This window comes from Triturus cristatus, chromosome 4_2, assembly GCF_964204655.1.
Source record: "Triturus cristatus chromosome 4_2, aTriCri1.1, whole genome shotgun sequence".
NCBI lineage: Eukaryota > Metazoa > Chordata > Amphibia > Caudata > Salamandridae > Triturus > Triturus cristatus.
This window is the reverse complement of record NC_140586.1, coordinates 638473763-638501346: the sequence shown is the minus strand read 5'-3', so window position 1 is coordinate 638501346 and position 27584 is coordinate 638473763. Positions and strand designations below refer to the sequence as shown.

Below are 27584 nucleotides of genomic sequence, written 5' to 3'. Positions count from 1 at the left end.
CAGGCGTACCTTTCGCCGTTCCTCCTTTCGGATCACATCCAGAGGCTACTCCTCGGATACCGCTTCCACGTCATACAAAGCTCCTACCCAATCCACCTTCACAAGGGGTTACCAAAGAGGCGGCTACAGGGGCAACAATAATAAAGGCAGAGGCAAAAAGAACACCGCCGCTCTGCCTCCACATCTACACAATGACTTCCCTCCATTCCCCCCAGACCATCCCACTCCAGTCGGGGGCAGACTCCAAAATTTCCTTCATGTCTGGGCTAACATCACCTCAGACAAATGGGTGACACAAATAAGTCGTTCAGGCTACTGCCTAGAGCTAATGTCTGCCCCCCCCAACATTCCACCCAGACAACGCCCAATCTCACAGGAACATCTAGCATTACTAAAGCAGGAGGTAATATCCCTCCTACAAAAAGGGGCGATAGAACACGTTCCTACCAACCAACGAAATCTTGGGGGTTTACTCCCTATATTTTCTCATACCAAAAAGGGACGAGACTCTACGGCCCATCCTAGACCTCCGGCCCCTAAACACACATATACAGTCAGACCATTTTCACATGGTAACACTTCAGCAGGTACTTCCCCTGCTCTCCCAAAACGACTTCCTCACCACTTTAGACCTAAAAGACGCTTACTTCCACATTCTTGTACACCACGCTCACAGGAAGTTCCTCAGATTTGTACTGGACAACCAACACTTCCAATTCAAAGTACTCCCATTCGGAGTCACAACAGCACCACGGGTATTCACCAAGTGCCTAGCAGTCGTGGCAGCACACCTCAGGAGACAACACATCCATGTCTTCCCATACCTAGACGACTGGCTAATAAAAGCCAGCTCATACAACCAGTGTGTACAACACACGCATGCCACTATCCAGCTACTTCACCAACTGGGCTTCACGGTAAACCACGCAAAGTCCCATCTGCAACTGTCCCACGTAAAACAATACCTCGGTGCCACCATAGACACCTCAAAAGCGCTAGCCTACCCCAGTCCGGCCAGGATCACAAGCATTTAGGCTCTACACGAAAAATTTACAGCACAACACTCCCTTCCAGCTCGAGTGTTTATGCAACTAATCGGGATGATGGCCTCTTGCATACTCCTAGTACCTCACGCAAGACTCCAGATGCGTCCTCTCCAAGAGTGCTTAGCGCGCCAAGGGAACCAGGCCCAAGATCAATTAACAGATCTAGTGTTGGTAGACGGTCGTACCCATCGCTCTCTACAGTGGTGGACCACCAAAAAACTTTCCAATGGGCGACCGTTCCTGGACCCGGTTCCTCAGATAATACTGACAACGGACGCATCGCTCTCCGGCTGGGGAGCTCACCTGTTACATCACACCATGCAGGACACCTCAACAAAAGTTACTCCACATCAACCATCTGGAGTTACTAGCAATATTCTTAGCCCTGAAATCCTTCCAAACACAGATTTCAGGCAAGGCAGTCCTAGTCCGCACAGACAACATGACAGCCATGTACTATATACAAAAACAAGGCGGCATACACTCTCCACAGCTCTCTCAGCTAGCAAAGAGTATATGGAGATGGGCCATACCCCAAAAAATCTTTCTCCTGGCCCAACATGTCTCAGGAGTCCAAAACACTATGGGCGATCTACTCAGCAGACAGACACAACAGATCCACGAGTGGGAACTACATCCACAAGTTCTTCACCCGTACTTTCAACTGTGGGGGCATCCACAGATAGACCTCTTCGCCACCCACGAAAACGCCAAATGCCCAAGCTTCGCCGCCAGATATCCACACCCATTGTCCAAAGGCAATGCGATATGGATGAACTGGTCAGGCAGATTTGCGTACGCTTTCCCGCTTCTCCCACTCATTCCATTAGTGGTGCGCAAACTACAACAACACTCCCTCACTCTCATACTAGTAGCTCCAACTTGGGCCAGACAACCGTGGTACGCCACACTGCTGGAATTATCTGTAGTACCACACCAAAAGTTACACCTCCCTCCACACCTCTTAACCCAGAACCATGGAGAGATCAGACACCCGGACCCAGCTCAGCTCAACCTAGCGATCTGGCTCCTGAAATCCTAGAATTCGGTTACCTCAATCTTCCCCCTGACTGTATGAACGTCATCAAAGAAGCTAGGCGACCCACCACTAGAGCGTGCTACGCCGCCAAGTGGAAACGTTTTGTTGTCTACTGTCACAACAATACCATCAATCCCCTAGATGTGTCCATTCAACACATCATAGGCTATTTACTACACCTGCAAAGATGCAATCTAGCCTATACGTCTATAAGACTGCACCTCACAGCCATAGCAGCTTATCTGCAAAACAGGCAACCTCTATCACTTTTTAGAGTACCTGCCATTAAAGCCTTCAAGGAAGGCCTTAAAAGGATAATTCCACCCAGACTGCCACCCTCACCTGTGTGGAACCTAAACATCGTTCTCACCAGACTAATGGGGCCTCCCTTCGAACCTCTGCACAAATGTGAACTCCAATTCCTAACATGTAAAACAGCTTTTCTTGTAGCCATCACTTTCTCAGAAGGGTCAGTGAGATACAAGCACTTACCATTCAAGAACCTTTTCTGCAAATGCACCATAAAAAGGTTGTTCTCTGTACCAACCCAAAATTCCTCCCGAAAGTCATTTCTCCCTTTCACATAAACCAAGCGGTAGAACTACCAGTTTTCTTCTCACAACCACAAACCGTTGCAGAAAGAGCTCTTCACACACTAGATGTCAAAAGAGCCTTACTCCCACTCTCCCGTACTACATACAGAGAACACAACCTTTCCGCAAGACCAAACAGCTGTTTGTCTCTTTCTCTCCACCACACAAGGGCAACCCCATCTCCAAGTCGGGAATAGGTAGGTGGATTGTCAAATGCATTCAGATTTGCTACCACAAAGCAAAACGAACATTATCCGTTCCCCCTAAAGCCCACTCTACACGCAAAATAGGGGCTTCATTGGCATTTTTAGGGAACATCCTATTAGATCAGGGGTACTCATAGTACGGCCCGCGGCCCGGCAAGCGTTTCTTGCCGGCCCGCGGACCTTGCAGACATCCTACCGGTGTTTTTTTAACAGTGTCAGCAAACAGACTCTGCTCTGTGGGGGCCGGGCGATTCAAGCGATAGTCCGAGTGGAGCTGCTGGGGCTCTAAGAGGTGAAATACAACAAAGCCTCGTTATCATGCAAATGGTCTCTTAAAGACCTGTGAAGTACTCGGGTGGGGCTGTGTGTGTGCCCTGGAAGGGAAGCTGCCTCAGCTGCCACACAAGGGGGGGGGGGGGGACAGGTGACAAAGAATGACAAGAGAACAGCAGGGTGTGAGAGTCGGGTAAGGGGACAGAGGGTGACAGAGGGCAGTAGGGAGAGACAGAAAGAGACAGAGACAGATAGAGACTAACCGGGACAGACAGAGACAGATAGGCAGAGACAGGGACAGACAGATAGAGGCAGAGACAGACAGAGAGGCAAAGAGACAGACGGAGAGGGAGGGCGACAGAGAGAGAGGGAGACGGAGAGAGAGATGGAGGGAGACGGAGAGAGAGATGGAGGGAGACGGGGAGATGGAGGGAGACGGGAGATGGAGGGAGACGGGGAGATGGAGGGAGGCGGGGAGATGGAGGGAGGCGGGGAGATGGAGGGAGGCGGGGAGATGGAGGGAGGCGGGGAGATGGAGGGAGGGAGGCGGGGAGATGGAGGGAGGGAGGCGGGGAGATGGAGGGAGGGAGGCGGGGAGATGGAGGGAGGCGGGGAGATGGAGGGAGGCGGGGAGATGGAGGGAGGCGGGGAGATGGAGGGAGGCGGGGAGAGGGAGGGAGACGGGGAGAGGGACGGGGAGAGGGAAGGAGACGGGGAGAGGGAAGGAGACGGGGAGAGGGAAGGAGACGGGGAGAGGGAAGGAGACGGGGAGAGGGAAGGAGACGGGGAGAGGGAAGGAGACGGGGAGAGGGAAGGAGACGGGGAGAGGGAAGGAGACGGGGAGAGGGAAGGAGACGGGGAGAGGGAAGGAGACGGGGAGAGGGAAGGAGACGGGGAGAGGGAAGGAGACGGGGAGAGGGAAGGAGACGGGGAGAGGGAAGGAGACGGGGAGAGGGAAGGAGACGGGGAGAGGGAAGGAGACGGGGAGAGGGAGGGAGACGGGGAGAGGGAGGGAGACGGAGGAGACGGGGAGAGGGAAGGAGACGGGGAGAGGGAAGGAGACGGGGAGAGGGAAGGAGACGGGGAGAGGGAAGGAGACGGGGAGAGGGAAGGAGACGGGGAGAGGGAAGGAGACGGGGAGAGGGAGGGAGACGGGGAGAGGGAGGGAGACGGGGAGAGGGAGGGAGACGGGGAGAGGGAGGGAGACGGGGAGAGGGAGGGAGACGGGGAGAGGGAGGGAGACGGGGAGGGAGAGGGGGAGAGGGAGAGGGAGAGGGAGGGGGATGGGGAGAGGGAGGGAGGGAGAGAGGGGAAGAGAGGGAGGGAGACGGAGAGAGAGACAGAGAGGGGGAGAGAGGGAGACGGAGAGAGAGGGAGACGGAGAGAGGGGGAGGGAGACGGAGAGTTGGAGACGGAGAGTTGGAGACGGAGAGTTGGAGACGGAGAGTTGGAGACGGAGAGTGGGAGACGGAGAGTGGGAGACGGGAGAGTGGGAGACGGGAGAGTGGGAGACGGGAGAGTGGGAGACGGGAGAGTGGGAGACGGGAGAGTGGGAGACGGGAGAGTGGGAGACGGGAGAGTGGGAGACGGGAGAGTGGGAGACGGGAGAGTGGGAGACGGGAGAGTGGGAGACGGGAGAGTGGGAGACGGGAGAGTGGGAGACGGGAGAGTGGGAGACGGGAGAGTGGGAGACGGGAGAGTGGGAGACGGGAGAGTGGGAGACGGGGAGCGGGAGGGAGACGGGGAGGGAGAGGGAGGGAGACGGGGAGGGAGAGGGAGGGAGACGGGGAGGGAGAGGGAGGGAGACTGGGAGGGAGAGGGAGGGAGACGGGGAGGGAGAGGGAGGGAGACGGGGAGGGAGAGGGAGGGAGACGGGGAGGGAGAGGGAGGGAGACGGGGAGGGAGACGGGGAGGGAGACGGGGAGGGAGACGGGGAGGGAGACGGGGAGGGAGACGGGGAGGGAGATGGGGAGGGAGATGGGGAGAGGGAGGGAGACGGAGGAAGAGAGAGACGGGGAGGGAGATGGGAAGGGAGATGGGGAGAGGGAGGGAGACGGAGGAAGAGAGAGACGGGGAGGGAGACAGAGAGTGGGAGACGGAGAGGGGGAGGGAGACAGAGGGAGAGGGGGAGGGAGACAGAGAGGGAGGGAGAAGGAGGGGCAGGGAGGGAGAGGGGGAGACGGGAGAGTGGGAGACGGGAGAGTGGGAGACGGGAGAGTGGGAGACGGGAGAGTGGGAGACGGGAGAGTGGGAGACGGGAGAGTGGGAGACGGGAGAGTGGGAGACGGGGAGGGGGAGGGAGACGGGGAGGGGGAGGGAGACGGGGAGGGGGAGGGAGACGGGGAGCGGGAGGGAGACGGGGAGGGAGAGGGAGGGAGACGGGGAGGGAGACGGGGAGGGAGACGGGGAGGGAGAGGGGGAGGGAGGGGGAGGAAGAGAGAGACGGGGAGGGAGAGGGGGAGGGAGGGGGAGGGGGAGGGAGATGGGGAGGGAGATGGGGAGAGGGAGGGAGACGGAGGAAGAGAGATACGGGGAGGGAGACAGAGTGGGAGACAGAGAGGGAGAGGGGGAGGGAGACAGAGGGAGAGGGGGAGGGAGACAGAGAGGGAGACAGAGAGGGAGAAGGAGGGGCAGGGAGGGAGAGGGGGAGGGAGAGGGGGGAAGGGAGGGAGAGGGGGAGGGAGAGGGGGTGGGAGAGGGGGGAAGGGAGGGAGAGAGGGGAAGGGAGGGAGAGAGGGGAAGAGAGACTGGGAGGGAGACGGAGAGTGGGAGACTGAGTGGGAGACTGAGTGGGAGACTGAGTGGGAGACTGAGTGGGAGACTGAGTGGGAGACTGAGTGGGAGACTGAGTGGGAGACTGAGTGGGAGACGGAGAGTGGGAGACGGAGAGTGGGAGACGGAGAGTGGGAGACGGAGAGTGGGAGACGGAGAGTGGGAGACGGAGAGTGGGAGACAGAGGGAGAGGGGAAGGGAGACAGAGGGAGAGGGGAAGGGAGACAGAGGGAGAGGGGAAGGGAGACAGAGAGGGAGACAGAGAGGGAGGGAGAAGGAGGGGCAGGGAGAGGGAGGGGAGGGAGAGGGAGGGGAGGGGGAGGGAGGGAGGGACGGGGAGGGAGAGGGGGTGGGAGAGGGGGGAAGGGAGGGAGAGGGGGTGGGAGAGAGGGGAAGGGAGACTGGGAGGGAGACGGGGAGGGAGAGGGGGAGGGAGGGGGAGGAAGAGAGACGGGGAGGGAGAGGGGGAGGGAGGGGGAGGGAGATGGGGAGGGAGATGGGGAGAGGGAGGGAGACGGAGGAAGAGAGAGACGGGGAGGGAGACAGAGAGTGGGAGACAGAGAGGGAGAGGGGGAGGGAGACGGAGGAAGAGAGAGACGGGGAGGGAGACAGAGAGTGGGAGACGGAGAGGGGGAGGGAGACAGAGGGAGAGGGGGAGGGAGACAGAGGGAGAGGGGGAGGGAGACAGAGGGGGAGGGAGAAGGAGGGGCAGGGAGAGGGAGGGAGAGGGAGGGGCAGGGGGAGAGAGGGGGGGGAAGGGAGAGGGGGTGGGAGAGGGGGGAAGGGAGGGAGAGAGGGGAAGAGAGACTGGGAGAGGGGGGAAGGGAGGGAGAGAGGGGAAGAGAGACTGGGAGGGAGACTGGGAGGGAGACGGGGAGGGAGACGGGGAGGGAGACGGGGAGGGAGACGGGGAGGGAGACGGAGAGTGGGAGGGAGAGGGGGAGGGAGACAGAGGGAGAGGGGGAGGGAGACAGAGAGGGAGACAGAGAGGGAGACAGAGAGGGAGGGAGAAGGAGGGGCAGGGAGGGAGAGTGGGAGGGAGAGGGGGTGGGAGAGGGGGGAAGGGAGGGAGAGGGGGGAAGGGAGGGAGAGAGGGGAAGGGAGGGAGAGAGGGGAAGAGAGACTGGGAGGGAGACTGGGAGGGAGACTGGGAGGGAGACTGGGAGGGAGACTGGGAGGGAGACTGGGAGGGAGACTGGGAGGGAGACGGAGAGTGGGAGACGGAGAGTGGGAGACGGGAGAGTGGGAGACGGGAGAGTGGGAGACGGAGAGTGGGAGACGGAGAGTGGGAGACGGGAGAGTGGGAGACGGGAGAGTGGGAGACGGGAGAGTGGGAGACGAGACAGAGGGAGACGAGACAGAGGGAGGGGGAGGGGGAGGGAGACTGGGAGGGAGACTGGGAGGGAGACTGGGAGGGGGAGGGAGGGGGAGAGGGAGGGAGACGGGGAGAGGGGGAGAGGGAGGAAGAGAGAGACGGGGAGGGAGACGGAGAGTGGGAGACAGAGAGGGAGAGGGGGAGGGAGACAGAGGGGGAGGGAGACAGAGCGGGAGACAGAGAGGGAGGGAGAAGGAGGGGCAGGGAGGGAGAGGGGGAGGGAGAGGGGGTGGGAGAGGGGGGAAGGGAGGGAGAGAGGGGAAGGGAGGGAGAGGGGAAGAGAGACTGGGAGGGAGACTGGGAGGGAGACTGGGAGGGAGACTGGGAGGGAGACTGGGAGGGAGACGGGGAGGGAGACGGGGAGGGAGACTGGGAGGGAGACGGAGAGTGGGAGACGGAGAGGGGGAGGGAGAGGGAGAGGGGGAGGGGGAGGGAGACAGAGGGAGAGGGGGAGGGAGACAGAGAGGGAGGGAGAAGGAGGGAGAAGGAGGGGCAGGGAGGGAGAGGGGGAGGGAGAGGGGGGGAAGGGAGGGAGAGAGGGGAAGGGAGGGAGAGAGGGGAAGAGAGACTGGGAGGGAGACTGGGAGGGAGACTGGGAGGGAGACTGGGAGGGAGACTGGGAGGGAGACGGAGAGTGGGAGACGGAGAGTGGGAGACGGAGAGGGGGAGACGGAGAGGGGGAGGGAGACAGAGGGAGAGGGGAAGGGAAACAGAGAGGGAGACAGAGAGGGAGGGAGAAGGAGGGGCAGGGAGAGGGAGGGGAGGGGAGGGAGAGGGAGGGACAGGGGGAGGGACAGGGGGAGGGAGAGGGGGAGGGAGAGGGGGTGGGAGAGGGGGGAAGGGAGGGAGAGAGGGGAAGGGAGACTGGGAGGGAGACGGAGAGTGGGAGACGAGAGGGAGACGGAGGGAGAGGGGGAGGGGGAGGGAGGGGGGGAGAGAGGGGGAGGGAGAGTGGGAGGGAGAGGGGGAGGGGGAGGGAGGGGAGGGAGAGACAGGGGGGGGGAGAGACAGAGAGAGGGGGAGGGAGACTGGGAGGGGGAGGGAGAGAGAGGGAGACGGGGGGAGGGAGAGGGAGGGAGACGGGGAGGGAGAGAGAGAGACGGGGAGGGAGAGAGGGGGAGGGAGACAGGGGGAGGGAGGCAGGGAGGGAGAGATAGAGAGAGGGGGAGGGAGACGGGGAGAGAGAGGGAGACGGGGAGAGGGAGGGGGGAGAGAGAGAGAGGGAGAGGGTAGAGACAGAGAGGGGGAGACGGAGAGGGGGGACGGAGGGAGGGAGGGGGGGAGAGGGAGGGAGTGGGAGGGAGAGGGGGGAGAGGGAGAGGGGGGAGAGGGAGAGGGGGGAGAGGGAGAGGGGGGAGAGGGGGAAGGGAGGGAGAGGGGGAAGAGAGGGAGGGAGAGAGAGAGGGGGAGAGAGGGAGAGAGGGGGAGACAGGGAGAGAGGGGGAGACGGAGAGTGGGAGACGGAGAGTGGGAGACGGAGAGTGGGAGACGGAGAGTGGGAGATGGAGAGGGAGAGGGGGAGGGAGACAGAGGGAGAGGGGGAGGGAGACAGAGAGGGAGACAGAGAGGGAGGGAGAAGGAGGGGGAGGGAGAGGGAGAGGGAGGGACAGGGGGAGGGAGAGGGGGAGGGAGAGGGGGTGGGAGAGGGGGTGGGAGAGGGGGGAAGGGAGGGAGAGAGGGGAAGGGAGACTGGGAGGGAGACGGAGAGTGGGAGACGAGAGGGAGACGGAGGGAGAGGGGGGAGGGGGAGGGGGGGAGAGAGGGGGAGGGAGAGTGGGAGGGAGAGGGGGAGGGGGAGGGAGGGGAGGGATAGACAGGGGGGGGGAGAGACAGAGAGAGGGGGGGGAGACTGGGAGGGGGAGGGAGAGAGAGGGAGACGGGGAGAGGGAGGGAGAGGGAGGGAGACGGGGAGGGAGAGAGAGAGACGGGGAGGGAGAGAGGGGGAGGGAGACAGGGGGAGGGAGGCAGGGAGGGAGAGATAGAGAGAGGGGGAGGGAGACGGGGAGAGAGAGGGAGACGGGGAGAGGGAGGGGGGAGAGAGGGAGGGGGGAGAGAGGGAGAGGGGGAGAGACAGAGAGGGGGAGACGGAGAGGGGGGACGGAGGGAGGGAGGGGGGGAGAGGGGGAGAGGGAGGGAGTGGGAGGGAGAGGGGGGAGAGGGAGAGGGGGGAGAGGGAGAGGGAGAGGGGGAAGGGGGGGAGAGGGGGAAGAGGGAGGGAGAGAGAGAGGGGGAGAGAGGGAGAGAGGGGGAGACGGAGAGGGGGACGGGGAGAGGGAGGGAGACGGGAGGGGGAGAGAGGAGGGAGAGGGGGGAGTGGGAGGGAGAGAGGAGGGAGAGGGGGAAGGGAGGGAGAGGGGGAAGAGAGGGAGGGAGGGAGACGGAGAGGGAGGGAGGGAGACGGAGAGGGAGGGACGGGGAGGGGGAGGGAGACGGGGAGGGAGACGAGGCGAGGGATGGAGACGGGGAGGGAGACAGAGGGAGGGAGATAATGAGAGGGAGGGAGATAATGAGAGGGAGGGAGATGAGGAGAGACGGGGAGAGGGGGGAAGAGAGGGAGGGAGGGAGACGGAGAGAGGGGGAGAGAGACGGAGAGGGGGACAGGGAGGGAGAGGGGGAGAGGGAGAGAGACAGAGAGAGGGAGAGAGACAGAGACAGAGAGAGGAGGGGGGAGACAGAGAGTGGGAGAGACGGAGGAGGGAGGGAGAGAGACGGAGGAGGGAGGGAGAGAGACGGAGGAGGGAGGGAGGGAAGGAGAGAGAGAGAGAGAGAGAGAGAGAGAGAGATGTGTATGCTGGGTCCGGTGGCTCAGTGGACGAAGGCGTCCGCTGCAGGGACCTATGTTCCACCTCATGTTCAGTTTTTTAGGTCTCGCTCTCGAGACCTATTGTCGCCGAGATGCCTCTCAAGGGAGACAGACCGGGGCACGCGCAGCGATAGCGATTGGGGTCGGGGTCTGTGGACGCGCTTTTGAGACGCGCTTGCGCAGACGCACACACACACGTGCGCGCACACACCCCGCCGCTGCCGACCCCCCTCACTGCATCCGCGGCTGCCTGACGCGCGCGCACACACCTCGCCACTGCCGCCGCCCCCCGTACAACAAGCATTGGCAAAGCCAATAGGTCTCGCCTTTGAGACTATTGGCTCATCCATTGCCTTTGAATCATGCTCTATAGCCTGGGCATTGCAGACTTTGCCAATGATTTGTAGTCGTAATGATGCTATCAATGTTTCATAATTAAATGTGTATATTAAATTTATCAGGAAGATGATACACGTTTTTCTCAGGTGAATGTGTATATTCCGAAGGTACTGGGTGGCAGTAAACGGGGAATGTTTTAATTACACGTAAGTATTAAATGGATCGCTATTAACTTTTTCTTTGTATATTCTAGTTGCAATTGGAAAGGAGTGTCACTTATTAACGTTATATAGACTGTTCATTTTGGTTGAGTTTATCTACCTCCTGCGACATCTTCGGGAATAGTATGTTATTACAAGTAAAATGCGAGGCGAGTAGGCGTTACTATTACTTAATTCTAGCTTGTTTTTGGAGAGGCCGAATATTATAAAAATATGCATTTATATCCTGAGGTGGGAACCCCGGGATGTGACTCCAGGAAATGAATGGGTCGTTCAGACCGCCACAGTACTTCTTTAAGAGTCAGAAGGCAAGAGCTCCCCGAAATGGGGTAGAGTTTAAAAATGAGCCCCTAGACCCTCGCTTTGCGGCCCATCGAGCTCCATTGACATTCTCCTCCTCACCACAAAAATCCAACATGGCCGTCAGACCTAGAGGAGTGTAGCCTAGCATTACACAATCCACAGGCCCCACCCACACCTACCGCTCCGGCTTGCCACTGGCTGCCTCCTTGACATCCTCACTCTCGCATTGGCCGCACTGGCTGCCGCTTACGAGCAGCAACGCCCGGGTCCCAGGATGTTCTGCCTTTCAGGTTTGTATGAGACAACACATAAACATTTCCCAGGCAAGGCCCAGCCCCCTCCCGCGCCCGAAACATTGGGGGCTGATAGGGTGCGTAGGTCCAAGGATGTACCACAACAGTGCCTGAATATGAGTTCAGCGTGAGGAGGGTTCATAACCAACAGCGTGATCCGATTTCGGAGTTATCGGAGTTATCGTCCTCTACTCACAACAGATGTCCCTAACATAGGGGCTCAACTGCTGGACCACCCCCCCCCCCCTGCTACATTATACGTGCCATTAGACCTAATTCAGGCCAGACTCCCGGTTTTGTAAGTAAAAAAGGTTTTAATTTTGTCTGTATCCCGCCTGAAATTGCCCGATACAGTAAAAGTCAATGAGGAAAATACATTATTCCGAGTATTTCCTTAAAATGTTCCACTTTACTTTTCTGAAATGTTGATATCTATGCTACATCTATAGATGCCACATCGCCTGCCTTGTTGCTTCTCTTACCCCTGGTTAGTCACTACTCCACTATACAGACCCCACTCCCCCGCACGACCCTTGATCAGTCATCCCACCAGTAAAAGGATCCATACTTTTCTTCCTTGACTCCTACGGATGATGGGTGGTGCATCCTTACTATCATTGATGGCGATTTACCACCTGCCCTACCTTCTAAGAGCCCCTACCTTTGGTAGTCCGTTACTTAAAAATCTTTCTGATTTACATTTAATAATACACCTGTGCCTGGCTCGGGTCCCAACGCCCCATCCAAAATTACAAAATAACATAGTAGCAAAACCACGAAATAGCTATCAACTGCTTCTAAAATTAAGACGCATGAGCACCATGTCCACTTGCAAAGCTCTTTGTCAAACAGCTCATTCATTCCCCCAGTCGATTTCCCACTCTTGGCATGCAGCAGTCCGCTTCCCATTGGTTCAACCACGCCCCCTTTATAGCAAAATGCAAAAAAGACCAAGGAAAAACTATTTTCATGCTATGCCCCCTCAATCAGTTGAGCACTTATTATACCACAGTATATTTTACCTACAATAACGTATTTTGCATGGGCAGACAAATTAAAAACATTTTAGAATTCTCTCACTGTAAGACTATCCCCACAGAAATCCAGGCACTGTTTCCCATCCACCGCCTTGCAATAGGGAAACCACATGATTTAATGTAGTTCTCGTCCCTTTCACCTCTTCTTTGTCATTGGGGGGGGGTGGTATCATGAGGTGCTAGACATGCTTACTGTGGGTGCCCTGTTGCGGCGTACTTTGGCTCAGAAAACATTTCTCTAGCATTCGACAGCAAGACAGGGCAAATCTATTGCATTAGACAGGGCAAGGGCCAGCAGTTGAGGATTGGAAATAACAGCGGGCGTGGTGCGTGCTGTCAGAAGAATGAAACACCATTAATTGTGAGGGCTGAGATGGTCGCTAGTGTTCCAGAAAAGGGTATGTGGCTGCAAGCAACCTGTGAATTAGGGAGCGAGTAATAAAACCTGCCGGATCCTGATTATTCCTGCAGACCCGGTAGAATGACTGCGCCGAAAACAAGGTGTCGGAGCTACAGCACTCTTTAGCGAGTGGCGAGGCTGGGCCTCACCTTTCAAAGAGAAGCCTACATGGAAGCCAATCCCCGAACCCCCAAAGTAGGACGTGGCCTCGTAATGTTAAAAAGCTGCTACTACATTTCTTACAAAGCGACAGTCTTAGAGCACAAACCAAGCGCGAGAGCGGACTGTTGTCGGTTCTCTATTATAGGTGATAAGTCGTGAGTTACACTCCGAACTAAAGTTATACTCCCTCCTCCACGCACCTTGCCATCGCTGAAGATATTCTGATGCCTTTGGGTAAGTGGTTGTCCCGGCAGAGGGCTGTTTTATGAAGTACAGTGCCATGGTGTGGGCGTGTCCCAGTCTGTCTGATGTCTCACGTGTTCTCTTGGCAGTGCAGCAGCCCTATCACCAGCGGGTGGGGTATTGGGAAATTTATGTCTGCCCTCCTTAGCATGTATTTTAACTTTTCCACAAATGTACTCCTCTATTTAGCACCTCTTCCGGATGGGGAAGCAGAGGAGGAGTTAGCAGTTACAACCCCGAAGCATAGTAGGGAGACTGTGTCCACAATCCTCTGTTTTCCGCAAGGCTACCTGGACTTTTCTAGAGCTCTGTGTAGCCTAAGGGGGTGTGGCGGGATCTGCACTTGAAACAAGGCGTTCTTCCTGCTTTTCAACACCTTTAACCCCTTTGCTGCGGCGCGAATTCCGCCGCAGCGCTGGGGGGGTTTGGGGTGAGCGCGGCGCCGCCATGCTCATGACGGAACCACGCCGTCATGAGTCACGGGCGAGCTGTGCTCATGCCGGCGTGGTTCCGTCATGACTCCACCCACTTGCGCTGATCGCCCGCACAGGCGGGGAAACAGCGCCGCGTGGGCGGAGCGGCCGCCAACTGCCGCAGCATGAGGGAACCACTCCGTCATGAGCACACGGCGCCCGTGGCTCATGACGGAGTGGTTCCGTCATGAGCATGCAAGGGGTTAACTCGCACATTTCCTTCCTACAGCACTATTTCTAGCTGTGGGGTCGAAAGGGATCTTCGCCCCACTGCAGCCCGCAAATTGAGTCTGGAGGAGCTGGCACCCAAAGGTGGAAGGTCCCTTTCACCCTCCCAAAATATAATTTTCTGTTTCTTCCCCCTTGCACTCACTTGCTGTTGGTCTGCCCTTCTCCGGTGATGCTCTTCACCCCCTCCGCTGCTGCTTCCGCTGCCCTGGACCCTCCATGCTTCTTTCCTTGGGTTTGTTTTGTTTATGTCCTACCTGACGGGTTCCCGGAAAGCGTGTGACTCCCCCTGGTCACGTGTGACTCTACAGTCCAATTGCAAGACCCCGGCAGCAGGCGTGGGCCAATCACTAGCCGCCTGCTACATGGGCAGCTAATAGCGGCCCCCTTGCTCGGATGTCCAATGCGTGCTTTGGGAAGAGACTGGGAGCAGATCACAAGCTCTGCAAGTTTTTTTTTCCCCACATTTTTCGATAATTATTCGCTAAAGGCAACAGAAGAAGCTATTCCGTTTTTTTTTAGGTCGAGCCTGGCGTTAGCGCGCTGCTTCGCTCAGGCGAGATCTATAGTCGCTGAGATGCCTCTCAAGGGAGACAGACCGGGGCACGCGCAGAGTGTTGTGATGCCTTGCCTTCCAAGTGCGTTCATTCGGGAGACAGGGCGGGTGCACGCGCACAGACTGGGTGACAGTTGCACACACACGCCGTGTTGACAGCCCATCCCCGGGGACCGTCGGCGCGCCCCCCTTTCCCACTCTCCATCCCTTCGGCTGCGCGCGCCCCCGCTCCTCCTCTCCATCCCACGGAGCCCGAGAGGAGAGGAGAGCGAGCAGGAGCCGGAGAGCCGGTGGCAGGAGTAGGAGGCTGCCGCGGGGGCAGGACACGAGAGCCCGAGGAGCGCGAGCCCCAGCCCACCGGGACACAGCTGCATGCAGGTGCCCCGCACTCCGCCACCCCCTGCAGCCGGTTAATTGCCCGGGGCTGCCCCCGCCTGGTAGCGGCGCGGCGCCCGGGACCCCCGACACCCTGGGTTGGACTCCAGAGGACCCGCCACCCCCGCCCGGACTCCCAGCAGCGGCCACGATGAGGTGAGGAGCCGCCGGTCACCAAGGAGATGCAGCGCTGCGCCGCTATATTTAGGCTTCCATTGCAAAAAAAAAAACCTGACTGTATTCCTCGTTTTAACGCTGCGTGCAGGTGGACCCCTTGCCCCCACTGTTGGTAGCAGTGCACTGTTAATTTAACTTTGTATAATGAATCGCCCGCCACCCGCAGGCCCTGCATCAGGGTTTCTTTTTCATATGTACCTGGTTGAAGGGCAAATACAATGAAGGTGCGGTGCGTGAAAGTGGGAGTAAATGCACTGGGTTTGGGTGCTGGTAGTGTTTCTGGTTAATGAGAGGGTTCTTATAGTAACTTAAACCTAATATGGAAAAACACAGCTTATGCTGCCTCCACCCCTGCCAGGCAGCCACCACACCTGATCACTTGCCTTACCCTTTGCTTTCCAGTAGATTCAACGCATGTGTTTTCTGACATTGTATTTCCCATATCTATGCTGATGGCTTTTCTGTATGTCTCAGCTTGGCATTTCCCCACTGTTCAAGGGGGCGTATTGTAGAAGGGGACTTTGCCCACCACTAGAGTAGCCACAGTTTAGGGTCTTGTATATAACCCCAGCTAGATACCTTGCTGAGAACTGGGAAGAAGGAGACAGGGCGGGTGCACGCTCACAGACAGACTGGGTGAGTGTTGCGCGCACGCCGTGGCGAGTCTTTCGCTCATGGCATCTCTTGCACGCGCTGTTTTCTACAGGGCCGCGGAGTAGAGGTCCGGCTGCATGTCCTGTAACTGGCGCTTCATCCGGAGAACGAGAGGACCATCCCCCGCACGCCCAGCTAGATTCCTCACCGAGGCAGGTTATTTGTGCCTTTCTGCCCTCTGCTCCTCTCGTCTTTTGTGCCCTTCTGCGCCACTCGTTTTTGTGCCTTTCTGCCCTCTGCTCCTCTCGTTTTTTCTGCCCTCTGTTCCACTCGTTTTTTTGTGCCCTTCTGCCCTCTGTGCCACTCGTTTTTCCCTCGTGTTTTGTGCCTTTCTGCCCTCGGTTCCTCTCGTTCTTTTGTGCCCCTCGTTTTTTTTCCCTTTTGTGCCCCTTTTGCCCTCTGTCCCACTGGTTTCCCCGCCGCTGTGGACCCCTTCCAACACTACATATTCACCAAAGGATTGTGTGTGTGTGGCTCTTTTGTGCCCTTCTGCCCTCTGTGCCCTTCTGCCCTCTGTGCCACTCGTTTTTGTGCCTTTCTGCCCTCTGCTCCTCTGGTTTTTGTGCCCTTCTGCCCTCTGTTCCACTCGTTTTTTTGTGCCTTTCTGCCCTCTGCTCCTCTCGTCTTTTGTGCCCTTCTGCCCTCTGTGCCACTCGTTTTTGTGCCTTTCTGCCACTCGTTTTTCCCTCTTTTTTTGTGCCTTTCTGTCCTCTGTTCCACTCGTTTTCCCTCTTTTTTTTGTGCCTTTCTGCCCTCTGCTCCTCTCGTTTTTTCTGCCCTCTGTTCCACTCGTTTTTTTGTGCCCTTCTGCCCTCTGTGCCACTCGTTTTTCCCTCGTGTTTTGTGCCTTTCTGCCCTCGGTTCCTCTCGTTCTTTTGTGCCCCTCGTTTTTTTTCCCTTTTGTGCCCCTTTTGCCCTCTGTCCCACTGGTTTCCCCGCCGCTGTGGACCCCTTCCAACACTACATATTCACCAAAGGATTGTGTGTGTGTGGCTCTTTTGTGCCCTTCTGCCCTCTGTGCCACTCGTTTTTGTGCCTTTCTGCCCTCTGCTCCTCTGGTTTTTGTGCCCTTCTGCCCTCTGTTCCACTCGTTTTTTTGTGCCTTTCTGCCCTCTGCTCCTCTCGTCTTTTGTGCCCTTCTGCCCTCTGTGCCACTCGTTTTTGTGCCTTTCTGCCACTCGTTTTTCCCTCTTTTTTTGTGCCTTTCTGTCCTCTGTTCCACTCGTTTTCCCTCTTTTTTTGTTCCTTTCTGCCCTCTGCTCCTCTCGTCTTTTGTGCCCTTCTGCCATCTGTGCCACTCGTTTTTGTGCCTTTCTGCCACTCGTTTTCCACTCTTTTTGTGTGCCTTTCTGTCCTCTGTTCCACTAGTTTCCCTCTTTTTTTTGTGCCTTTCTGCCCTCTGCTTCTCTCGTTGTTTGTGCCCTCTGTTCCACTCGTTTTTTGTCCTTCTGCCCTCTGTGCCACTCGTTTTTCCTCGTTTTTTGTGCCTTTCTGCCCTCTGTTCCTCTCGTTTTTCTGTGCCCTTCTGTGCCACTCGTTTTCTTCCCTTTTGTGCCCCTTTTGCCCTCTGTCCTACTCGTTTCCCCGCCGGTGTGCCCCCTGTGGATCCCTTCCAACACTACATATTCACCAAAGGATTGTGTGTGTGGGGCTCGGTGTGTGTGTGTGTGTGTGTATATAAATGCAATAGGTCTCGCCTTTGCGAGAGCTAAAGCTATTGGCATTGTAAATGACTATGCCATTTATTTATCTGTTTTCAAAACCAACCCATAAATAAAAAAGTTTGTCATTTACAATACCAATAGCTCCAACTTATGCAAAAGGCGAGACCATTGCATTGTAAATGCTTGTGATAACCCAGTTTTGGACTTTTTACTGTGGGTGAATCACACTACTTGTGTCTAACCCACTGTAATCACACAGTAAATGGACTGTGCGTGTTTCCCGCCAGGGTCCGCCTTTTAAGATAAGGCTGCTGCAACACGGCTAGTGTAAGGGGCACTTGACTGGCACTCATAGGTAAAGTCAGTATGGTTTACTGTTCCATCTGCAGTTACACTTTATTATACACATAGGGGGAATTGTGCCTTACAGTGTAGTTTTGTTTCCCTTTGGCCTACAAAGTCCAGCAAGATATCAAATGGGGTCAAAAGAGTGCGCCCAGTTCAAATATGCAAGTCCCCAGAAGATATATGTACATCTTATGGGTCCTCCAGAATTTCATATTTCTCTGGCTCGGCTCAGCTCAGGATTATAGCCCAGGCATTTTGCCACCCTGCTGGGCCAAGTTAATTACATTGCTCACCTGCAGAGTGCACAAAGGCCTCCCCACTTAACACTTTCAGTGTCTCTACAGCACATTAACAGTGCTTCCCTCAGCTCCTAAGGAGGAAGGGGTGGGGAAGAAAATCTGTGTCTGTTAATTAGCTGTCACACTGTACCAGGGCTGGGGCAGCCCCTGCCTACTGAAACAAGCATTTGCAATGCAATAGGTCTCGCAGTTACGTGAGTTTAAGCTATTGGCATTGTAAATTACAATGCCTTTTATTTAGGTTTTTAAAAAGAAAACAAAAATAAAAGGCATTGTTATTTGCAATGCCAATAGCTCAAACTCGCGTCAATGCGAGACCTATTGCATTGTAAATGCTTGTTTTTGTTGCTCTGACCCCGCCCCCTCCCCCAACGACCCCGCCCCCAAGGTGCGGCCCTCGGCCACAAACCACACTGTAAATTTGGCCCCCAAGAGAAAGTTTGAGAGTACCCCTGCATTAGATGATATCTGCAGAGTAGCTACATGGTCAACACCACACACTTTCACTAAACACTATTGTGTAGATGTGCAAACTAAGCAACAAGCTAGTTTGGGCCAGGCTGTACTCAAAACCTTATTTCGAACCACTGCAACAGATGCGGGTGGTCGCCGCTAAGGGTGGGTACTGCTATATAATCTGCACAAGTGTGTAATCTGCAGATCATATGCCTCGAACAGAATATGCTACTTACCAGTATGCATCTGATCTGAAAGAAACACGTTAGTTAGATTCCTCACCTTAGAATATCCCCAGGCGTCAGACTGGATCCGGAATTTTTTTTGTGGCAATACACCTTGCGCGTCGCTAGGCATCGTCTGCGGCTCCGCGTCCGTCGTTGGCGCCGTGCGCCGGAATGACGTCATCAGAGTACTTAGACGCCGTCCTCGCGCGCTGACGTCAGTTCTTCTTTTTTCTGCGCCAGTAAGCGCCGATCCTGGAAGAGCTTACCCCTAGTCATTTTTTGACTAACTTTTTGACTCTTTTTGGTCTATCGACTCGACTCTGGTGCCGGTGGGATGCCTGGTTTTAAGCCTGTGACGCCTGTCATCGCTTGATGTCGGTGACGGATCACCATCACCGGTGCCTTTACTGCCTGGGTGCCTACCACGACGCGGAGTCGTGCCCCGACTGTCAGGCCTTGACATCGAAAGCTAGGCGGGAGCGGTCCCGTAAGCTTCTCGAGCTTCGGCACTCGGCTCAGCGCCGCTCTCGGTCCCGGTCCAGGAGGAGGTCCAAGGACCGATCGCGGAGCCACAGCCATCGTCATCGCTCGTCGGGGTCTTCGGGTAAGTCGAAGCACTCCCAAGAAGTCCAAGAGACGACCTCGCTCTTCGGACTCCCCTCGCCGGTCGCGCGACTCGGCCGAGGATCAGGGTGGTCCCACCTCCGCGGCTCCGTCGGAGCCGCGTCCGTCCCCATACCCGCCGGTCCCTGGGACTGACGCGACTCCGGTGAGGTCAGTGCCTTCCTCTCGGCCATGAGGGGCCTGGCTCCGCCGTCGACGCCTGCCGGCGCGCCTTCGAACCCGCGGGCTCGACTGGGCAACCTCGCGTGCCGACGGCTCCGGCCCCAGCGCCACAGGTCCCCGAGGGATCCAGGCCTGGATCTCGGTCGGCGCCGGTCAACCTCACGACACCTCCTCCGCCGGCGCAGACACCGGTTCCACCTCCGACGCCGTCCCCGGGCGACGTCGTTCCCCAGTTTAGCCCCAGTCCGGGCCCAACGCCGGCACGGCGCCTGCCGGCGCCGACTGGTGAACCCTTCATCTACTGCCCGGCTCCGATCGTTCCTCCTGTTTATCAGGAATCGGATGACGAGGGCGACTGGGAGGGGTATGATGACCCTACGGCCGCTCAGGCCCAACTTTCTCAGGACTGGGCAGAGGAATTGGGGGATGCCAGCGGTCTGGATACCTCCCCGGACGCTGGTTTCATCTCTCCTCCGACTGTGGCCTCGGAGGAGGGTGCAGCCTTCTCAGTGGTGCTGCGCAAGGCGGCCGAAGCCCTAGGGCTGGAGTTGCCTGCTGTGGCCGTAAGGACTAACGTCCTCACTGAGGTCCTTCAACCGACAGCAAGCTCCACTGAGCCTCTGCTGCAGTTTAATGAGGCCCTCATTGACGTTCTGCAGGGCACTTGGTCCAAGCCCTCCACAGTCCCTCCTGTGGACCGGAACGTTGCCCGGCGCCACCGCCCTGCTCCGGGAGACCCCAGTTTCCTCTCCCAACAACCCACCCCGAGAGTCTGGTTATCCAGGCCTCAACTTCCCAATCCTCCTTCCCGTCCGCTCCTCCGGATCAGGAATCCAAGAGGTTGGAGCAGTTTGGCAAGAAACTGTTCTCGTCCCTGAGTTTGGGACTGCGGTCTTTAAATACCGCTTGCCTGTTGGACCGTTATTCCCACTCTCTGTGGGATGCGGTGGAGGACGTGCTGCCCTTGTGTCCGGTGGAGGCCCGGACATGACTCGCTCAAGCTTTTGCTGACGGTCGAGATGCAGCGTGGCATGCCATACGGTGTGGACTTGACACCACGGACTCGCTGGGTCAGGCGATTTCCACCACGGTGGCGCTTCGGCGTTACGCCTGGCTGAGGTCCACGTCATTTTCGGGGGATGTCCAGAGTTCCCTCATGGACATGCCCTTTGATGGCACTCGCCTTTTTAGTGAGAAGGCGGTCAGTGCGCTGGCTCGGTTCAAGGACTCCCGGGCCACGGCCAAGTCCTTGGGTCTTTCGGCCCCGCGGCCGCAAACTTCCGCCTTTCGTCCCTTTCGTGGCCAAGGAAGGGGCGCCTCCTCATGTCCGCCCAGCCACCGGCCGCAGAACCAACCTGCACGTGGTCGCGGACGTGGATTCCGCCGAGGCGGTACTGGAGGTCAACGTGCCGGTCAGTCCACATCCACCGCGGCAGCATCCGCCTCAAAGCCCTCCTAGTCCGAGCTTTCAGGCCCATTCAACGCCAGTGGGCGGCAGAGTTCGCCATCACCTGCTCCACTGGCACTCCATCACGTCGGACAGGTGGGTGCTGCAAATCGTCCGAAGGGGCTACTCCCTCCCCTTCGAGACGACCCCTCCAGCCATGCCACCGCTGAACCACCGTATGTCGGGGGATCATTTGCATCTTCTACGAGAGGAAGTTTCGTCCCTCTTGGCCAAAGAGGCCGTCGAGCGCGTTCCTGGTCCAGAAGTAGGTCGTGGTTGTTATTCCCACTACTTTCTGGTTCCCAAGAAGGGCAAAGGGGGCCTACGCCCGATCTTGGACCTCAGGAGCGTCAACGCCTTCCTCCGGAAGGACCGATTCAAGATGCTCACTTTAGCTCAGGTTCTGGCTGCCCTGGACCCTGGAGACTGGATGGTAGCATTGGACTTGCAGGACGCTTATTTTCACATCCCCGTCCTGCCGGCCCACCGGCGTTACCTGCGGTTCACGGTGGGTCAGGAGCACTTTCAGTTCACCGTGCTCCCCTTCGGCCTCACCAGTGCCCCTCGGGTGTTCACGAAAGTGATGGCGGTGGTCGCAGCTCATCTGCGCAGATCTGGGGTTCCAGTCTTCCCCTATCTCGACGACTGGCTGTTGAAGGCGGGCTCGCCCCGGCAAGTCGTCTCCCACCTCCAGACTACGGCCGACCTCCTGCACTCGCTGGGGTTCTCCATCAATGTGCCGAAGTCGCACCTGAGTCCCTCACAGAAGCTCCTTTTCATCGGAGCGGTTCTCGATTCGGCGCAGTTCCGGGTCTATCCGCCGGAACAGCGGGTCCGGGACATTCAAGCCCTGATTTCCATCTTCCGGCCTTTGTCCTGGGTTTTGGTCAGATTGTTGCTGCGGCTTCTGGGGCTGATGGCCTCCTGCATCCTGTTGGTACCTCACGCCAGGTGGCGGATGCGGGCTCTGCAGTGGGACCTGAAGTTTCAGCGGACCCAGCATCGCGGCAACCTGTCCGACCATGTCCTGATCTCGGAGGGCACTGCGCACCAGCTGCAGTGGTGGCTCACGAATCGCGATTGGGTCAGCGGCAGATCCCTCTCCCTTCCCCAACCGGAGCATGTCGTAGTGACGGATGCGTCCCTCCTGGGATGGGGGGGCCATATGGGAGAGGCGGAGATCAAAGGACTCTGGTCTCCGGCGGAGACTCAGCTCCATATCAACCTATTGGAGCTGAGGGCGATCCGACTTGCACTGAAAGCCTTCCTTCCCTCTGTCCGGGGAAGTGTCGTGCAGGTGTTCACGGACAACACCACCGCCATGTGGTATTGCAACAAACAGGGCGGGGTGGGGTCGTGGACCCTTTGTCAGGAGGCTCTGTGCCTCTGGACATGGCTGGAACATCAGGGCATCACCCTGGTGGTTCAACATCTGGCGGGCTCTCTGAACGCCAGAGCAGACTAACTCAACCGCCGGTGCATGATGGATCACGAATGTCGTCTGTACTCGGACGTGGCGCAAGGTCTCTTTCTGCAGTGGGGAGAGCCTTGGTTAGATCTATTCGCCACCGAAGAGAACGCGCAATGTCAGCAGTTCTGCGCGTTGGAATTTCCAAGGCGGCACTCGCTCGGAGATGCTTTTCGTCGCGAGTGGAGTTGCGGTCTGTTGTACGCCTTTCCGCCTATACCACTTCTGCCCAGAGTGCTGAAGAAGATCAGGGGCGACCGGCACCAAGTCATCTTGGTGGCTCCGGATTGGACACGAAGGTACTGGTATCCCGAGCTACTCAGTATGTCCATCGATCCCCCGATACGACTGCCTCTTCAGGAGGACCTTCTGTCGCAGCAGCAGGGGACGGTCCTCCACCCGAACCTGTCCAGCCTCCACCTCCATGCGTGGAGATTGAGTGGCGGCAGTTGATGCCATTTGACTTGCCTCCTGAAGTCTGTGATGTCATTCTGGCAGCCAGGCGTCCCTCCACAAAGAAGGTATACGCCTGCCGGTGGAACAAATTTGTGGCATGGTGCACAGCAAAGGCTGTGGATCCCCTTTCTGCCCCTCTTTCTGAGGTTCTCCTCTTTCTTCTTTCTTTGGCCCAGCAGGGCTCTGCTCTGGGCACCTTGAAGGGTTATCTTGCTGCAATCTCTGCTTTCTTAAGGCTTCCTGATCAGCCTTCTCTTTTCAAGTCCCCTGTTGTCTCACGTTTTCTCAAGGGCATTACTCATATGTTCCCTCCTGTTCCATTCGTAATGCCTCAGTGGGACTTGAACCTTGTTCTTACTTTTCTGATGTGCGCTCCCTTTGAGCCCCTTCATAACTGTCCACTTCGTCTACTGACTCTGAAAACTGCCTTCCTGGTGGCTATCACCTCCGCTAGGCGGGTGAGTGAGCTCCAGGCTCTGTCAGCTAAGCCTCCCTTCCTTTCGGTTCATCCAGATAAGGTTGTCCTCCGGACCCGTCCTTCTTTCCTTCCTAAAGTCGTGACTCCCTTTCACATCGGGCAATCGGTCACGCTGCCCATCTTCTTTCCGCCTCCGCATCCTTCAAAAGATGAAGAGGCTCCACCGTCTGGACCCAAAACGTGCGCTGTCATTTTATTTGGCCCGCACAAACCAGTTCCGGGTGGACGACCAACTTTTTGTTGGATATGTAGGTGCGAAAAAGGGTAAAGCTGTGCACAAGCGGACCATTTCGCAGTGGGTCGTGTTGTGTATTAAACTCTGCTATTCTTTGGCGAAAAAGGTCCCTCCTGTTGGGCTGCGAGCCCATTCCACCCGGGCCACAGCGGCGACAACTTCCCTGGGACGGGGAGTCCCCTTGCAGGACATCTGTCAGGCGGCGACGTGGGCTTCACTGCACATGTTCGCCAGGCACTATTGCCTGGACAGCCAAGTCCGGAGAGATGGCCACTCTGGCCGTTCTGTTCTCCAGGACTTTCTGGTGTGATCTTGGTTCGCAGGCCCACCTCCGGGGTTGGTATTGCTGGGGTATCTATTCTAAGGTGAGGAATCTAACTAACGTGTTTCTTTCAGATGAACAAGTTACTTACCTTCGGTAACGATGTATCTGTAAGAAACATTAGTTAGATTCCTCACCGACCCACCCAGCCTCCCCGTTCTGCGAACCGACATCTAGGGTTAAGGTTCTCCCTTTCAGGGCCCTAGATTTTTTGGCACCAGTGTCGGTCTCTTGCATGGCTCAGCGTCCCTAGCGCGGAAAGCTATGTACAAGAACTGACGTCAGCGCGCGAGGGCGGCGTCTAAGTACTCCGTCATTCCAGCGCACAACGCCAACGACTGACGCGGAGCCGCAGACGACGCCTAGCGACGCGCAAGGGGTATTGCTACAAAAATCTTTCCGGATCCAGTCTAACGCCTGGGGATATTCTAAGGTGAGGAATCTAACTAACTAATGTTTCTTACAGATACATCGTTACCAAAGGTAAGTAACTTGCTCTTCTTGGCATGTAGAGCTGCAGATCTGCACACGCCCACCTGCCTCCCCGGCTACCATTATCTGTTCCAGTTTATCTTATTTAGATACAACACACATGGGCATCTTTCCTGTTATTACTACGCTCCATCTTTCCCTGTTGGCGAAAAACAATCTTAGGATGGACCGAAGCCCATGCGCAATACAATCCAAAGGAGGAGTCACCCACCTCGTGACTTCCAAAGACTTTACAAGAGGAAAAACAACTGCAAACATCCGGGGCCCAACACCAGATGGCGATCTATGCACAAGTGTGTAGATCTGCAGCTCTACATGCCAAGAACAGATGCATACTGGTAAGTAGCATATTCCATCTAACTTTAGCCTCTGCCAAACCTCTGGGGGCTGTGGACTCTGTACACACTGTACCTATTTGGGAACAGTATATACAGAGCCACTTTCCTACAAAAACTATTTAAAAAAAAAAAAAAAAGTACCCGTATGCAGTAGGTGTTATCCTCCCTAGGATAACATTACCGCATTAGACATTACAAGTTTATTTAACTCTTCTTCAAAACTGCTATTTTAAAAAGTACTTACCAATAAAGAAGCTCTTGGTGTTTAAAATTATATAAAAATGAGTTTTTTTTCTAAATTGGTGTGGATCTCCTTATAGAGTGTGTGTGTATCATTTATTGACTGGGTGCATGCAACAAATGTCTAACACTCCTCCTTAGTAAGCCCAAGGCTGCTCGACCACATTACCACAAAAGAGCACCTTGGGATTGTTGAGACATGCATAAGGGATACCTGGACTCTCTACGCAGTGTACCACGTTTTGGTATATTATATAAAGAGCCAGCTTCCTACACCCTCTTGCCGGGTTTGGGTTGAAGGTATCCACTGCACTCCATGACTGCAGAAATGCATCTTAAGCAACAGTATATAGTGCCTTAGCTCTCCGCCTTTCATGCACTTTCATCTTCACATGAGGAGGGTGAGAGTCAGATTTATTTTTTGTCTGAAGAGAGTAACCTATTTTACTTGCTTAAGTACGGAAGACAATTTGTTCAGTTAAAATAATTTTCTCTGAAGTCTTGTTTGCAAATGGATCTTTTCTATGATCGCACTAAGTTTTAAGAGGTTGCTGTTCTCTATAACACTGGAATCGAAGAATATTTTCTCAAGTTTCAGCTCACCTGAGGAGCTTATTAAAGGTATTTTCTTGTCAAAGAAATATCCTTTTGGTTTAAAACTGCATTTAGATCCAAAAATTGTGAACAATGTAGTCAGGTCCCTAGCTCCTCAAAAATTACACTGGCAACCTTACTCTCTGAGCGGAACGAGTTGAGATCAACAGACTACAGAATGCATAATTTCATGCCACCGATGGTCCCGACTACTTTAACATTCTTTGCTTCATACTAGTATATAAGGCATATCCAGGTGATCCTGTTTCAGTCAGTGGTTACTGGACAGTATCGTGTGTAGGCAATATTGTAGGAAATAGTGTTACCTGGTTTAACAGGTGTTGAAGTGCAGCACCTACTGGTGCACAATAGGAATAGCAAGAAATGATCTCCTCTTATGCTATGTAGGGGTTGTGAAGTTGAGCTGTCAGGGTTACCATAGTAGGTGTTAGCTAATGAGTGGTTCAAGATGAAAGGGAGAATGTGGGATTTGAAAACTCCTGCTACTTTATGACACAGTAAGTCATGAAATGTCCTGTCAGTGCTATAATTTTAAAAAGTGGGCTTGAGTAAGGGGTGAGTGCAATAGGCCATTAAAACTGGATTAAACTAGGTTATATGTGATGTGTGTCTGTGGTCTTAAGAAATGCAACGTGAATGCCTTTGTAGCAAGCGTGACTACCGTCCACCAGATTGCACAAAACTGGCAGTCATGGTAGCATATTAATTTATAATGGCAGAGCATGTGCTTTTTAGGTCTGGCGTTAGCCAAAACCTTTTGATTGTACTAAAATATGTATAACATACTTACAAATGGGGGTTGTCTGCCATCTCCCTTCATCCATTGGTCTGTTGTCATTCACATTTTGCTTCCGCCCTCTACATCCTACAGCATGGGGCTTTGGGCCAGCCGACTTAAGCCACTGGTTAACGTCACTTTAAGTGACTGCATTTTGCTTTCTCACAAGAAGCATATCTCCGCACAAGTTAGTCCCTTCAGTGCCAGTGTTTTTGTTTTTACTTATTAATTATTTCAGTGTGGCCTTTGTGTTTAGAGCCTGAAGTGATTGCAGGACACTTATGATGCACATTCTATCTTTATCAGATGCAGTCTCCTGCTACTGCTGTTGTAAATTCCTTTTGGGGTGTTTAGCTTTTCTGACTGTGGCTATTTCACAGCATATCAAATTGTGTCCATTTGAAACTGTTCTAGATCAAGTTATCATCGTTTTACTTTTTTCTTTCTCACCTTTCCTTCTTTCCTTTCTTTTTTCTTTCTTTACTTTCTTTCTATTCCATTCTTTTTTCTATCCTTTCATTCAAATATGCCTTATTTTCTTCTTATTCTCTTCCATCTTTCTTTCTGCTTCCCTCCTTCTCTCTTCTTTCCTTCTGTCTTTCCTTCTTCTGTCTTGAATTTCAATCAATTTGAAATTTGAGTCTTCTAAAAATTTGGTTACGACCTTGAATGTTAGACCATTCGTCCTTCTAAAAAAAAAAATACATTACGTAAAGAAAAGTCAGCATCTTTTTTCCATCCTGTTTTAAATCGTGGCTCAAATTTTTTATTTTATTTTTAGGCATTGTATGAATTAGTCAAGTGTAATTTTGATACTGAAGAAGCACTCAGACGACTAAGATTTAATGTGAAGGCAGCTAGAGGTAAGCACAGGAATTACTTTTAACAAACTCTGGATGTTGATTTTTTAGATTTTTTTTTTTGTTTTGTTTCCGTTTTCATGGTTTACCTGCATGTGCTCTATTTGAAAATGTGCAATATTTTATATGTGGTCAGCTACCTCAATAAATAATGTTCTAGATGGAGTCATTGTGAGGTAGTTGTTTGACGGCCAGGTGAAGGACAATTATCTTATAGAAGCCCTTTATAACATTAGCGAACAGTAGAACATGCTTACTGAAGGCTGCAGAAGTTTAGAATAACCCTCTAAGGCATTAGTGTTAATAAGCTAACATGACAGTTTGCTCTTGCCTAATGTACTTAGTAGGTAGTGGACCAAGGCAGTCGTTGTGGTGAGTAATATGAGGTGCCGTGGTAGTCAAATGCACAAATTGCTATGGGGGGATTTTTATAAATAGTCTAACCACTGGCAATTGCTTGGGGTAGTATTCCACCCCTTCATTTTATTTACTTTTTCTTTCTAGCAC

General features: G+C 55.0%; 1 protein-coding gene across 12 annotated transcripts in view; it reads left to right on the top strand.

Moving 5' to 3' along the window:
• The window catches only part of MIER1 (MIER1 transcriptional regulator), a 472995-nt gene that overhangs the window by 300986 nt on the left and 144425 nt on the right, over positions 1-27584 (top strand). For all 12 annotated transcript variants that reach the window (XM_085602332.1, XM_085602330.1, XM_085602336.1 and 9 more), the window contains one exon: positions 26999-27080. In XM_085602332.1, coding sequence (XP_085458458.1) covers positions 26999-27080 — 82 coding nt within the window. The remainder of the gene's footprint in view (positions 1-26998; positions 27081-27584) is intronic.